Raw genomic sequence first — 15,257 nt, 5'->3', positions numbered from 1 at the left:
CTCTTGTACACCCTAACCTAGTATATGGAGGAATATACCCATGGCTTCGAAATCAGTGGCAACCATACAATATGAAAGTTTCAAATGCTCGTTTTTCGGCACGTATCTTTACAACTATGGATGCGTGATACGTTTACAGTTCACCGTAGCTAAAGGGTAGCTACTAGGGTAAACAACTAAAGTAGATCCTGGATTAGATACACTTGACGCTAAAAAGTACTTTCCAAGGGGAGGCATACTGGGGGCTGTCTGATTAGGCTATAGGAAACATGATTAGGTCAGGTACAACATTAGGTTGACTGCAAGCCATGGGTACATAAATTAGGGTAAACAAGAGTAGTTTAGAAGGTGGGTAGAGCATTTCCCGAAAATTGGACCAAAAAAGAACTAAAAGGATATCATTTGTTGTATCATATACAAACGCCGCTCAAGTGAACAAGTATTGCGCGAATGGTGTAATAGTAGTACATGCTTCTCTCTCTCTCTCAACTCAAGCCGTTGCCCTTAAGCAGATACTGACTCTGCAGGGGTAATCTCAGGCCACGGCTTCTTGATCGCATCCTGAATTCTCACACTGCATCCCTTGGGCCCACTCACAGCACCTAGACATCAAAGCTCACCATTAGCAAAGGAAGAGAAAGAAAGAATAAACAAGACATATAAAGCATTTTTTGGGGGGGGGGGGGTTTGGGTTTATGTGTGGATCTTACCGCTGACAACCACGATACCAGCTTCGGCATCTACCTTCATGATCTTCAGATTCTGAACGGTGTTTTGGGTATTACCCATATTTCCTGCCATCTTCTTTCCTGGGTACACACGAGAACCACCACCCTGACTAGGACCAGCAGAACCCATAGAACGGTGGGTCAAACTGACACCGTGACTGCGATCCTGACCATGGAAGCCGTGGCGTTTCATGACACCTGCGAATCCTTTTCCCTTGGTGTTGGAGCGAGCATCAATGAACTGGCCTTCCTGGAACCAATCGGCACTGACACTCTGACCAACGGGGAGGAGGCCGGACTCATCCTTGACCCGGAACTCGAAGACATGGCGTTTGGGCGAGAGACCGTTAGCCGAGAAATGGCCAAGGAGTGATTTGGTAACATTGCTGGGATGTTTCCAGCCTGAGCCGATCTGGACAGCGTAGTAGCCGTGCTTTTGGCGAGTCTTGTGCGAGACCACTTCGACGCGGTCCATTTGTAGCACCGTACAGGGGGTACGTTTTCCGGTTTCTGGGTCGAAAACAGCGGTCATGCCCTTTTTGGTCGCGATAACACCGGTTCGGAGTGGGAGTGAGTTTGCCTTACGGCGAAGAGCTGCGGTCGAGGTCGATTCAAGGACCGGCAGGCCGGGTCCGATGTTGAAGCGGCTGGGTTTGGGGGTGTTGAGAGATTTGATGCCAAACTTTCGCAAAGAAACCCGGGGAACGGCCAATGGAGTATCCCACAGAGGGGAAGAAAGCTGGAACAGCTTCCCTGGTAGGCGAGGCGACATGATGTGGTGATTGGCGACTTGGGAAGTTAAGCAAGTTGCATCTTGCGGACTCGAAGTTTTTGGCCGGCGGGATGAGTCAGCATGGTCCATCCAACTATGGACAATTTGAGTTTATAAGAAACAACTTTGGATCTATTTTGGAACATTTAAAGGATCAATTAGATTATCTGACTAGAGAATACAGACTTGATTAGAAAACTAGTGGTTTCATATCATAGCTACATGGGAGAAACTACTCAATTGATAAGTAACCTCATTTTGGTAGGTACAAAAATATAACCTATGTAATGTACCCAAGTAATAGAGGGCTAGAAAGTACCTGAAATATATGGCTATTAGCTATTAGCTATTAGCATGGAATCTCTAAATCTCAAATAGTCCAATATCAATAACTAAAGCCCCATGACATATCTACACATTCACTTTGAAGTATAAAATCCTCCTAAGTCCGGCCGTGGGATCGGACCGGAATGGCCGAAACCGCCGGCCAAGGATCGCCCCTAAGGGGAGAAAAAAACAGATCCTATCCGGACAACCTTCAAGCATTTGACCCCTCGAAGCACTATACCCATTTCCTATAGAAGCTGAACCTTCTTCTCATCGCCCAAATTAAAATGTTACTCCGATCATCCCTCCTATCGCGATGGCTCGCGCACGCGCAGCCCGAGCTCATGCAAAGATCGGCGATGAAAGCCGCACCCGCGTCTCCATGGCAGACTGTATCCATGTTCCACCGGCAGCCATTTCTCAGCTCGCAAATAGTATCCAAGTCCATGCGCCGGTCCTTGACAACGGCGGTCAACTCTACCGGCCGCGCTTTTCCACGTTCTCGGCTGGGACTGCGATCGGTGCAGCTTCCCAAACAAAGGACAAATCGGCGCTTCAACTCGGGATCCTCGAGTAAGACGACCGAAGGGTCGAAAGATGGCGGTTCGCTATCGCAAAGGCTACGCAATTTATCCCGGGAATACGGCTGGGCCGCGCTCGGTGTGTATCTGACACTATCGGCTCTGGACTTCCCGTTTTGCTTTGCAGCTGTGCGGCTGCTGGGCGTTGAGCGAATCGGTCATTTCGAGCATGTGGTGGTACAGTCGGTGAAGAATACATTCCCATCGATTTGGCCGCAGCAAAAGACCGAAGATGGCAGCGTTGTCGAGGCAGAGGAACCCAACTATGAAGGAGCTAGTACGTTTCCCCCTTTTCCATGTCTACAATCATCTTATCTCATGGTATCCTTGCGATTTTAGGTATATGGACACAACTTGCATTGGCATACGCTATTCACAAGACTGTCCTTATTTTCGTCCGAGTACCCTTGACAGCGGCAGTAACCCCCAAGGTTGTTAGAGTATTGCGTAGTTGGGGATGGAACATTGGGCGGAAGCCCAAGACTCCCTGATGATAACGTCGTTTCATCAAGCATAGCGAGAAGAATTTGGTGTTTATTATTCGGAAAACATTGTATATTAGCCATTTTTAGATCTAATCCCGGCGCATACGCCCTCCCCGCTCAATCTACAGAATCTACCATTTTCATTACTTGGGTGATAGTAAGGATTTGAAGTCCAGGTTATGGCATTTCCGTTTAGAGGTCCCCAAATGCCAAAGAAGATCGTAGGTGAGAAGGTAGGAGAGATGCGTACTGCACAGTTGAGATAAGATCGAAGAATAAGGCGACTAGTAGGAGACTGATTAGGAGAATGATATACTATAGGAGGTATACTAGAAATATATGTTACTCAAAGTGGTGTGTAAAATGCGCGTAAAGCTGCTAGTATAGGAGTATGGGAGTATAGTACAAACTTGGTTGTTCTACGTTACTCTAGTATGATACAACTTTGGGGCCACCAAGCCATCTATCCCAGCGCCATGAGACCAGAGACCAAAGAACAAATTAAAGAGACAGGAAATAGAAGGAAAGAAAAGATGTCCAGGTGCACAACCAATTCGAATTGAAGCTCGCTGGGGAATGATCCGCCCTGGTGACAGGTCAAGAAAATGAAAATCATGAACGTGAGTCAATAAAGCTATTCAAATCTCGTGGTCTTCGTCTCAAGCAGGTCGCTCGGTATATCCTCACATGTCAATCATATCGTTGAATCGGAGAACACCGTTAGCTTTCATAGCGCCGTTCACCTCGTCAGGCATACGGTAAGCCCATTCAGCCATACCAACGGCGTTGGCATTGGTTAGAGAGTCCCTGCGGTCAGGCTGACCTGCCTCGTCGGAAGTATCAGCCACCAGGACAAGGCCAAGTTCTTTGATTGTCTCCACAAGCGCAGGAACAACATTCTATGGACCAGTCCAGTTAGCAAGTAATTCAATCAACCAATTTTCTGGAAAACTTACAAGAAGACTTGAACGGCAGATCAACCCCATAAAGTTATTACTTTGAGCAATCCGCGCAGATTCCTTGATCGACATAGAGGCGCGACCACTGCTATTGACATCAGGAAAGGTGTCGACATTGCGGGCCAAGTCCCGAATCTGTCCTAGATCATTGCAGAGAAGGACGGGGTCTAAAAAAAAGAGAAGAGGGTTAGCAGCCATGGTTTTTGATGACAGTTGGAAAATCAGAGACTTACAATTAGGCTGCTTCCAGTTCAGGGCAGTGCAGATGTTGGGGTTGTAAGAAGTGAACACCACTGAACGCATGAAGTCGGGGTTGTTGGCGCGGGAGACACGCGCATGATAGAAGACGACAGACAAAATCGAATCTGCAAAGCTGTTGACGTCAGCTAGATAGGGCATCATGAGAGATCTCTCTTCGGCGCTGGATGGATAAATGATAGAAAGATTGATGTTCAATCCCATTGGCAAGTCTTGCAAAACGTCTTGTAGGGACATGAACGACTCCGATAGAAGACGATGAGTCTGTGGCATATCATCGAGTGCCTGGGTGGCCAAGAAATGCAGAATATAAGATCGGTCCACTCCTCGTTCCACGCCAATGGCCTGGAATTGTGCGTATGTCAGTTGACACACTGGAATGCCGATTCCATGATGGTTGATGAGGAATTGAGGATAGAGCACCGGAACGCGATCCCGTGTCAGCTGCACGAACAGTTGAACATAGTCCCCTGACAAGCTAGAGCCAGTGACCAATCCATTGTGCTCAGAGTCGATGGCACCAGTCGCCTTCCAGTACGTCGCAAAGTGGGTGATTTCAAGAGGATCCCCGTGGTACGGCTTGATAACCTGGTAGTTGAATTGCAGTTGACCAATGGCCCGAAGACGAGGATCAAAGAGAGGCAGGCAGCATGAGCCTGTGCTAGAGTCCTCAGCACGGAAGGTTACCGGCAATGCCACACTCTTTGCGATCACCTTAGAACCAAAAGTGGGGAAAATCTCGAAATCCACCGTGAATGTGTCCAGATTGTCCACGTGGAAAGATATTGTGCGGGAGTCTTCTTGAATAGGAAGCATTATGGTACGAGGAATCAAGTCGGATAGCTTGGATGAGATAGTCAACCGGGCGGCTGGGTGCCGGCCTGCCTGGTCAAAGGCGATAGAGCCAGTGTTCCCTTGGTCAAACAGTAGTTGTACAAAGACCTTTTTATCAAGGAAATTGTGACCGTAGCGTCGCAAAGGGATTATAGGAGGAGGCAGAGAAAGGTCGGGGATGCCATCGGCAATCTCCATATCGGCGGAGCTCGCTCGTCTCCCATAATCCTCATCCATGGAGTTGGAGTGCTGGATTTGGAACCCTTTCAAGACGTCGAGTGGTCGCTGTGAGGGGAGGTCATTCACAGGTTGGGCCCAGAGGAGTAGCATGCACTCAAGATGGCCTTCCCAGGCAGCGTAATACATGGCGGAAAGACCCTTCTCATCTGCGACCTGCGCATCTACACCGAGCTCCAGAAGTGTCCGCAGACACGGTACACAGCCCTCGCTTGCTGCGTGGAACAGTGGTGTCCATTGGTATAGTTTGTCCCTTTGGTTCAGGTCGGCTCCATGTTGCTTCAGCAGAAGCAGCAGGTCCGGTGATTGTGACGCCCGAGCTACCATATGTTGGGGGTAAAGACCTTCAGCATCTGGCAACAGTCGGGCCTTTCGCTCTAGAAGCATCTGCACGATTGGTAATGACCCGTGCTGGCAGGCAAGATTCAATGGGATATGGTCTGAATCCGATGCCGGATCGATGCGAGCATTGTTAATCAAGACCTGCTTCGCACACGCAAGCTGGCGTTTCACGATGCTATGAATGAGGGGGGTGAAGTTATCATGATCCATCATGTCAACCGTGTGCGGGCCTACTGCCAGTAGATCTCGGACCATGTCTACACGACCATGCATACATGCGTAATGGAGGGGAATGCGCCCATAAACATCGGATCGGGCAATATCCACCGATGCAGCAATTCCCGCCTGGAGAACGAAGTCTCGTCCGGAGATTGCGGCTTCGTGCAGGCAGTTTCGTTCGTTAATATCATCTTCGGCATGAACATCGACCAATTGACTCTCGAGAAGGAGAGCGAGAACATCATTAGAAAACCCATTGATCGCTGTCAGGAATGTCCGGGTGGCCCGATCTTGAGCGTCAGGCAACGACTTGAGTTTACCCAGCCACTCACGCAAGATCTGAAGATTCCCCGTCGAGGCAGATTGTAAAATTTGAAGATCCAGCTCCTCTTCTTCGGTACCAAATCCAGGAGCCGTGACACGCTCCGAGGACCGCGACATATCAAACTGGATGTTCTCACCCTCAGCCCAGGCCTCCAATTCCAGTCTGGCTGTAGTTGCTCGGTCTGAGAGATCCCGAAGAACCTCCCGGTTGAAACAGGGTTGCACTTCGACTGCACGCTGCAGGTAAAGCTCCTTCATTCGAGATTTGGATGTTTTGTCCCATTTCTTCAAGATCTTGGACGCAGCAGTCTCGTTGATTTCCACAAATTGCTGTAATTTATTTAAATCGCCGTCAAATTGCTGAAATCCCTCAAATAATGCCATGAAATTGGAGGGGGTTTTGGAATTGGAACTGGTTCGCGATTGAACCACGCGCTTCTTGTCGACTAGGGTTTTGAGCCGCAGTGAGAACTGATGACAGAATAAGTGGGTGTTTTATCTCTATAGAGAGCAGTTGGTAGTTTACCTCGGACTCTTTCTGTAGGTAGAATGCATTGACTTTCTCAATTTCACGCTCCTATAATTGGATATGTTAGTTCCCGGTAAGGATGATGGGAAGCTACATAAACTCACTAAGCGAAAGAAGAACACCTCTTTGTTCGCACGCAGGGAGGCTTGCGGGTCCAAATTTCCATCGTGGGCGATTTCTTCGGGCGTTCTCTGGGCTGGGATTGTCGGCGTGGCACTCAGTTGCTTGATCAGCTGGGGGGAGTATTAGCCGTGATCTTTAATCTAGAACCACTGCGTCGATTGAGCTGAAATGATCCCACCTTTTTCAATGCCTTATAATTGACGAAACTGGCCGCATATTCGGGTAGATCAAGCTGCCGGCGCTGGATCTGTTTGCCGAACTTCCTGCAGGAGAGTCAGAGTTTCAGGTAGCGCACTGGAGGCGAGGCGACCACTCACATCTTCACGGGCTCTCAGCGTAAGAGCGTCGGCTCAACAGGGTGTAGATCTTGAAACAGGAACAGGGTGCGCACGATGGATGGAGGAGGAGGGGGGAGGGGGTCGGAGATATCTTAGAAGTAGTTCGGAGGAGGGGGAAGAAGAAAGACGAGGAGGGGGGCAGCTAGACACCCCAGACAGCGGACCTCGAGTCGAGGTGGGCACGGGGGGTACAACAGCGCAACGGGTGGGGAAGATTAATAGTGGGACAGGTGTACTCCGTAATATCGACAAATGTATGACAGGAAGTGCGACAGAGCCCCGTTTTGGCGCATGTATTCCATCAAGCGTAGATAGACAAGTGCTATGGCGGGGGGAAGTTTTGGGGGGTAGTCAATCCCTTTCAATGTGGCACATTCCACGAAAAATCCTCGAGAGATCCCAGGTACTGTGACTCTGGTAAATGAGAAATCGGCCAATCAATCGGAGGAGAGCAAATGTCCCGCGATTTCCAAAAAAAAGTGAAGGGAACGAGGTTCAAGAGGTTAAAGCTGGTGGGGAGCTTCGACCACCAATCACCGTGAACAGAAGACGCACGTTCCGGGACGACAGGATATGAGTCCAGTCTCCACAGTACTGCCGAGGTACTTAAAATTATAAAGGTCTTGTATACTAGAAATATGTACCTATTGGGTAGAGTGAAGATTCGAACTAACTACACCTCATCATAATATTGCTGTTTAGATGAGATTCAATTATATGGTTTTCTTAGATACGAACAAATGAGGTGACACTATTTCTTCGTATTTAAATGTACTTTGAGGTGGAAAACATGGAAAAAAAGAGAAACTATTCCCTATCAAAACCCTGTCAATCTGAGCAGGAGACAATGTACATGGAGATAGAGGACCAGAACAACGACAGGTATGGTAGGAACCAGATGCGAGGGATATATCAAGCAAATCAGAAAAAAAAGGAAAGCGAAGGGAAACGAGCAAACATCATGAACCAAAACAAGGGAATACAACCCCCAAGCCGATTATGAGAGAAAATAAGAGGTTACAGGATCAATAAACACATGAAGAGAAAATGTTCACCACGCCGGGAACGAAAAGGGCACCGGGCCAAGATTACAGAGGGGCCCATAAGAGAAGGAATGAAATCGGCGATGGTTGAAGAAAAGGAGAGAGAGAGAAAGATCGGATCAGGTCGGACAAAAACCGAACTTTTGAGAAAAAGGGAGAAGATGATATCGAAGCATCCTAAAAGTTCTGGGCGATTCCAGCGTTCCCTTGTCTAGGGTAAACGCCCGGGTTCTCGATACGAGTGTTGCGGCGAGCCTGCACATCCCGGATCACAGGTTGGTAAGAATCATCTCCATAGGCACCATGTCCTGTCATTTCTCCGTAGTAGGGATTGTCCCCATAGTAGCCACCTGATGGGTGTGCAGCAGACATGTGACTCTCTTCGGACGCCTCCGATCGGTTAGCAGCGGAGTATGCAGACGAGGCGTTCGAAGCTCCTCGGTGGATGTCTCCGCCACGGTTGTTGGCCGCCACAGGGACAGCACCCAACACGCCAACTGGTTCAACAATCTCTCCCGAGTCCGGTCGCACTCCGTCCGAGTATTGCACCGTGCCTTCACTGGGAGTAGCGTTGTGGTGATACTGACCGCTACCTTCAGACATGGCCATTCCCATCCCGCTAGAGAGGTTGGTCGAGGCCTTACGACCAGCTGAGGTGGTTCCCCAGCCACGGTAGCCAGACGAGGTATCATCCTTGGGTGCAACAACGCCGGCCATGCCAGGGAAAGTCGCATCATTGTTCGGGTTGAAGCCATATTCCTCCACTTCCTTTCGACGCTCCTCCTCGGCCGCCTTCTTAGCCTTGCGCTTGCGCCAGAAGAAAATAGCGGCGAGGGCAATCAGCGCCACGGAGACCACAGGGACAACTACAGCAACAGCAATGGTACCACCAGCGGACAGACCTCCACCCCCAGCAGCCGCGCCCGTCGAGGTGGACAAGGCCGCGGTGTTGGACGAGGCCGAACTGATAGTAGAGGTTGCGGTCGTGACACCCCCATTGGTGGCAGTCGAGGTGATGTAAATAGTGGTCGCTTTTTGAGACTCTGAGCTACTGGTGCTGGTAGTGGTCTCACTCGTGGTGCTCGGTATGGTCGAACTGGTGGTGTCGGAAGTAGTCGTTGAAGCTGTCGTAGGAGCGGTCGTAGAAGTGGAAGTGGATGTAGTAGAAGTAGAAGTAGAAGTTGGAATCGACGAGGTAGTAGCCTCAGTTGAAGAAGTAGTTGTACTGGTGCTGGTAGACGTCTCACTGGTGGAAGCTTTAGCGCTAGATGTTGTTGCCTCCGTTGGGGTGGCACTTGTGGATTCCGCCGCACTGGCACCGGTGGCCGTGGTCTCGGTGGCACCAACCACTGCGGCCGCCGCACTCGCACTGGAGCCGGCCCCCTTTGCTGCCGTTGACATAGCGAGAGGGTTTTATGTTGTTCAAAATTGAGGTATACTAGATGGCGTGTTGGGTTGGACGGGAGGTCGGGATATCCGGGGGGGGGGGGAGAAACGGATCGGATCTCAAGTTCAGCAGATTCCTCCTCTAATATCGAATGCAAATAGAATGCGCCGAATGGGAAATTCAAATAATCATAGATCGACCGAATAACGAGTGACGGGCGATTCAGATTGACGCGTTTTCAAAGAAGGAAATCGGGGTCGGTATCGGGGAGGGAAGTGAATTATCTCTCAGGGGGTGAATTTTGAATTTGAAGGCAGCATTCGGTGATTTGGGACCAGAAGAAATAGAAAGAAGAATAAGGACCCCCAAAATCACCGAATCTAGTCGGGAGCCATGAAGAGGGAAAATGTGTGAGGGAAAAAACGGGGCTGTGGGAATCTGAAAAGAGAAAGTGGAGAGAATTGATTACGCTCCCGGTCGAGATGGAACGGTAACCGCATTCTTAGTGGTATTTGGGATTTGGTTTCTTTGTATTAATAGATTTAATTATAATTTAATTATGGATTAACTAAATTAGTTATCCGCTTGCATCATAGGATTCACGTTACATTTCATGATTGATTCTCTATTCCTCCCTACATCCGGGGAACATCACCGACTTGGGATAAAATTGCAAACATCTTTTGACTGATTTAGGATGTTTATTACGATTACCTAATCTTTTGGCTCCCAAACCGAAACCCAAGGGATGTTCCATCAGACACCGAGGAATAAGATTTGAACATATGCATATGTGCCAAAATCACATCAGATTGAGATGTTCGACATGATGCGTGTATTCAGTTGCCACAGTAAAATATTCGTTGATTGGATGATGTGGATGTTCGGTTCAACGGTTGCCAGGTTTTTGTTGGCCATAATTTCCATATGGAGGACCCATGAATGTGTTGTGGGTTTCTATTCCATAGCATTTCAATTCTTGACCCATTTAAGAGATGACCTTGAATCTAAGCATAATCTAGATTCATCTTGTCTCGTACCCCCAAGTCCAGATCTTAATGTCTTCTTCCCGACCGGTCGGGACTGAGCTGCGTAACAAGATCGAAAAGGGAGGGAAATCTCCACTGTGGTCCGACTTACGTCGTCTCGCCGAGTCCAATCCAATCACGGTGGAGTCCCGAAATCCTTAAAGAGATTGGTAGGCGTCTCAGAGCAAACAAAAAAAGAAAAAAACGTGGTCAGGAGTCTGGACTTGATCAAGCTCAGCCAAATAGAATTGCAATGCATTATGTACAAGCAAGGGACATTGCCAAGAAGATTGAATTCAAACCCCTAGGACATAGCAAAAAAAAGAGCTTCCAGCCATCCTCTATTTACGCCAGGGCAAAAATTCCACAATAATAAGAAATGAATCCAGCGAAGGGGAAATGCAACGAGACCGTCCTCGGCAGCTAAGCACCGGGGTACGATGCTATATAAAAAAATGCAGGTCATCACAGGTGTCCTGGAAAATAAACACAACCAAAAAAAAGCCTAAAAGGATGTAGAACACCAAAAACAACAAAGGTCATGATAGGGGCAGAGCTTTATCTATTCATGCCCCATTCCGGACGCAGACTTGTGAACATATCATCCTTGGTGCCAACCATTTCAGTGGGCAGACGGCTAACCCGATAGTTACCCATCCGAATGTTGTTCATGTGGGTGTTGGAGATGCCCGTTCGGTTACTGCGAATGCTACCAGCGTCACTGCCACCATCCGCGTTCTTGAACCGGGGTGGCGGCGCAAAGTCCAGAGATGTGAAAGTGCCGGACTTGCGGAGGGCATGACTGGAAAAGGTGTTAGCGGGAATACATATTGCAAAAGAAAGGGGTGAAAAGAAAAAACTCACGGGCTGGGAATCACAGCAAGATCATCAAACGAAGATATCAAGGGAGTGTGAGCCCGTAGCCCAGGGCTGTAAGGTTGCATGCCACCGGTTGGCGTTTCGGCACGACCTGACTGTTGATCTCGATAATTCTTGCCAGGAGCAAAAGCGGCTGCCATCAGAATGGAATCGTCATTCAACATATGAGGGGTGGGAAGCACTTGAAGCGGTGCGGGAGGAGGCATTGGACGGCGGGCCGCTTTGGGACCAGGAACTTGGCCAGAAGCAGAGGAAAAGGCACGAGGTCCGGGGCCACCGTAGCCACCCCCGGCCGAGTTGGTAGCCATATGACGAGCAGCTCCTTGGAACCGGGGAGGAGCTCGAGGCGGAGGAGTCATGGCCCGGCGGCCTACTGGCTCAGCAAACGGAGCAGGAGGGGCCGCATCGAAGTAATCTCCGTTGGTTGGATCATATATATAGCTACCCTCGTGGATTTCGGGGCCATAGTCATCATAATAAGTGGTCTCTCGCTTGCTATCGTCGAAGTACTCCTTGTAAAAGGAGCGAATCCGGTTGGCACGCTGCTCCGGGTTGTCGGCCGGGTCCTCTGGGGGCAATGGTCGCACACCGAGAGTCAACCGGCGGGTATCACGACGAGCATCATAGACGGGATCCAGGGTTTGAGGTTCCTCCGGAAGCTCTGGTAACTTATTGTTTTCTTGATTTTCTGCCTCCTCGGCGCTGTGGATATTCACCGCCGGTATCATCAGTTCGGACTTGCGGTGGTCATCGCCATAGTCACTGCTGGTGATGTCGCTCGCCGGCAATGAGATACGAGGGAGTTGTGTGACAGGCACCTGAGCAGGTTCCGCGTGGTGACTCGGAGGTGACACTGAGTCTGGCAGCGGGAAATTAGGACGATCCTCGGAGAACGTGCCCGAATCGTTACTTTGCGCATGCATTGGGATATCAAAATGAAGCTCCGATGCCGAGCTCAAGTTGAACTGCGGCTCTGGCAAATTAAACTGCGGTTCTGGCGCGGGAGATGAAGCCGTTCGCTCATGGATATTGGACTCAGCAGTAGGACTGCCAAGTGCTAGTCCACGTGCATGTCTATCGTTCTCCTCAGGATAAGACGCCAGACCCGGGACCGGACCAGGATAGTTATGGTGTAGGTGGGCAGGCGGTGGTGAGGTCGGCTCATCCGAAGGGCGGTGGTGCAAAGGTGGTGATGAGCGAGACATTCGTTGTGCGTTCCGAAGAAGGCCTGAGTTAGGCTCCTCTGAGGCACCATACCGGTGGGTTGACCCTGTGATGCTAGATGCATCATCTCGAGATCTTGGGAAGGACATAACGGAGGCGTCATCATTTGTGATAAAAGTAGCGGGGCGGTACTTGGCATCGTCGATCGATCGGGATATGGAATGTAAGGAGTCTCGAGAGCTGTGGAGACCCGGGGGCATCAGATAAGGATAAACGTCAAGAGACATTCCCTTGCCGTGGCTAGGCTCCATCATTTGGGGCATTCCATTGGGGCCTTGACGCTGTCGCTGAGGCTTCACGTCGCCGAGGCCGAAATCCAGAGACTTGTGCTTATCCTCCGCATCCTCACGTCGCAATTTCTTCACATGTTTCCGGTGAAGGATGATAAACGCAATTATAGCACCAATAATCGGAATACTGAACATAATGATAGCAACAGTCAGTCATTTGTTCAGAAGCTTCTTGTTCCTACATATACACGCGGAGGGAAGAACCTACCCGGCACCAAATACCACAGGCAAAATCGTCGTATCCAAGTCACTGGTGGCTTTTTCACACGAACCCCCGCTACAGGATGAGGTCGAGGTTGAGGTCGAGGTTGAGGTCGAGGTTGATGAGTCGGCTCGGACCATCAGAGAGGGCAAACCCAAGCCCAGGTCTGTTGTAGTTGGGACCAGGAGTGGGAGTCGGTAGGAGGGCATCACCTCCCGTCGAACGGGGTGCCCCATCATCAGGTCGGAATAATGGTGAGGCTTGTTGGGGTAAATCGAATGGCTCCGCTTCCAGCACGTCGGCCAGTCGACACGCACACCCAGATTTGCCAAAAAGAAAGAAAAGAAACAAGCTTTTAATTCGAAGTCATTTAAATTCAAGCTTGATGTTCGATGATCGTCGGAATAAAAGTGACCCAGGGGCAGAGAAATTCGAAAAACTTGGGGTTTTAGTCAAAGGAGTGAACAGGACAACAGTCCTTGGGTTAAAAGAGTGGGCGGCCAGCGGCCAAAAGGGAATGAATGAGGGTTGGAGAGAGAAAGAGAGAGATTGGAAGGAAAAGGAAAAAAGAGGAGAAGGGGCGAGACTCCAGTCTGTGTGGCGTATCTTCTCCCATACATACAGTACAAGTCACTTCCGTACAAGGTTTCTTTTCGAATCTCCGCACTTAGAAGTTCCCCTGGATCAATGATCTATAGATTGTTTACATTCGATGAAATTATCATTGTTTATTTTATTTTCCTTGTGATCTCCTACAGCTTCAGCTTCTCTGTTTATTCTCTGTTTATTATTGTCTTGGTTTTTCCCGTCTCTACCCTGCAAGACCTGCAAGGCTTGCGAGTTGTGGATGGAGCCCCTAACGTGGGTTGGTGTCAGGTACCATCCAATCATATTAACTCTGCCCCTGAACCGGAGATGAAGCACCAAAACGTGACTTGTATAACTGTAATATTCCAAAGGTTCCATTTCCTGTGGATTCCAATCTGTGATTGGATATTAATTTCGACAAGTCTATTTTGGGGAGTCAGATAAGTGTAGTTAGTTATTTAACTAGTTGGTTAACTAATCCCCCTTAAAAAGGAATCCACACATGGTAGGCCCAAACCCACAACCCGATCAACCCGTCAGCTCATCAGCTCAGTACTCTTCACTCATCAATCATCAAAGTCCGGCGTAATTATCGCTCGCTATCGCAAATGTTGACCCGAGAAACTGGGAGTCCACCCCCTCATTTTTGACCCGCCATTCTTCCCGCCATTCTTCCCGCCATGAGGTCGACACGTGACTCCGTCCGGATAATCCTCGGTCCTTTGCCCATTGATCTCTCGGACTGAAATTCTGCTCGATGATCTACTTATATATCATCCATTTTAACCTCGAAGCTTCCTATATGTCTTGTTTGGGTGCGGGACTGGGACTTTGGTATGCTTCTATTTACACACTTCCCCTGGGTCTTGTACAATACATATTATCGCAGGGGTCATTACTATCAATCATTATATATCTGTTCGCTAATTTGACCATACAGTCTTTCCTAGCTCCATATCCCATAATGTATCACAAACTTAGTCTAGGGCTTATCTAGCCGACTCCAACCTGGCTACATTAGATACATAGAAATTTTCATTGTCTCAGTATGTATCTGAATAAACGACTGTTTAGCGGATTACAAATTACCTTAGCGGCGTACGCGCACGTATAAGCTCGAAGAAATACTAAAAGTACACGTCGCAGCGGAATTGATATATTTACGTTCAAATTTTAGTCGAATTATTCACACGAGTATCTGAATATACCTGGATATTTAGTGTCGCCTCAACGCGCATGTTGAAAATTTCCAAGGTCAAATTACCGGAGCGGGACATGGAAAGGTGGGAATTAGGGAGAATGCTTTCAAATGGTTATATCCTGACTCAGCGTAAGGCTAGTGTAAAAATGTTCTTGTAATTGGACTTCAGGTGCAAATACTATGCATGGCATTTGACCTCGCTGATTTCATGGTTAGGTCTTCGTTCTCAAAACATCATCACAGTGCAGATCATCTTGATCAACAGCTGTCTGTGATTATTAGAGCGCAATTATTAAGTATGAGCTGCGCAAATATGCAACAAAGGTGAAACAGAAAGAGTGGTTACACTCAAGTAGGGA

General features: G+C 48.9%; 5 protein-coding genes across 5 annotated transcripts; 1 reads left to right on the top strand and 4 right to left on the bottom strand.

The window, feature by feature from the left end:
• Positions 1-504: 504 nt before the first annotated feature.
• N7520_010708 (mitochondrial 54S ribosomal protein uL3m) lies at positions 505-1,500 on the bottom strand (the record flags this gene model as incomplete). Its single annotated transcript, XM_057144641.1, has 2 exons — positions 505-602; positions 711-1,500. 2 exons carry the CDS (start codon positions 1,498-1,500, stop codon positions 505-507), a joined length of 888 nt encoding a protein of 295 aa, XP_056990395.1.
• Positions 1,501-2,114: 614 nt separating this feature from the next.
• On the top strand, positions 2,115-2,899 carry N7520_010707 (uncharacterized protein; the record flags this gene model as incomplete). The annotated part of the gene is made up of 2 exons (XM_057144640.1): positions 2,115-2,685; positions 2,748-2,899. The coding sequence occupies 2 exons, from the start codon at positions 2,115-2,117 to the stop codon at positions 2,897-2,899; spliced, it is 723 nt and encodes a 240-aa protein (XP_056990394.1).
• A 677-nt stretch (positions 2,900-3,576) lies between these two features.
• phoC (uncharacterized protein) lies at positions 3,577-7,358 on the bottom strand (the record flags this gene model as incomplete). The annotated part of the gene is made up of 7 exons (XM_057144639.1): positions 3,577-3,792; positions 3,850-4,019; positions 4,086-6,537; positions 6,593-6,643; positions 6,700-6,828; positions 6,897-6,981; positions 7,330-7,358. The coding sequence occupies 7 exons, from the start codon at positions 7,356-7,358 to the stop codon at positions 3,577-3,579; spliced, it is 3,132 nt and encodes a 1,043-aa protein (XP_056990393.1).
• Positions 7,359-8,276: 918 nt separating this feature from the next.
• Positions 8,277-9,500, bottom strand: N7520_010705 (uncharacterized protein; the record flags this gene model as incomplete). The annotated part of the gene is made up of 1 exon (XM_057144638.1): positions 8,277-9,500. One exon carries the CDS (start codon positions 9,498-9,500, stop codon positions 8,277-8,279), a length of 1,224 nt encoding a protein of 407 aa, XP_056990392.1.
• Positions 9,501-11,072: 1,572 nt separating this feature from the next.
• N7520_010704 (uncharacterized protein) lies at positions 11,073-13,348 on the bottom strand (the record flags this gene model as incomplete). Its single annotated transcript, XM_057144637.1, has 3 exons — positions 11,073-11,316; positions 11,379-13,034; positions 13,116-13,348. 3 exons carry the CDS (start codon positions 13,346-13,348, stop codon positions 11,073-11,075), a joined length of 2,133 nt encoding a protein of 710 aa, XP_056990391.1.
• Positions 13,349-15,257: the final 1,909 nt, after the last annotated feature.

Source organism: Penicillium odoratum (assembly GCF_028828045.1).
Source record: "Penicillium odoratum strain IBT 22623 chromosome Unknown utg000008l_segment0_segment0, whole genome shotgun sequence".
NCBI lineage: Eukaryota > Fungi > Ascomycota > Eurotiomycetes > Eurotiales > Aspergillaceae > Penicillium > Penicillium odoratum.
Note: the sequence above shows the minus strand (reverse complement) of the source record. Positions and strands in the feature narration are given on the sequence as shown.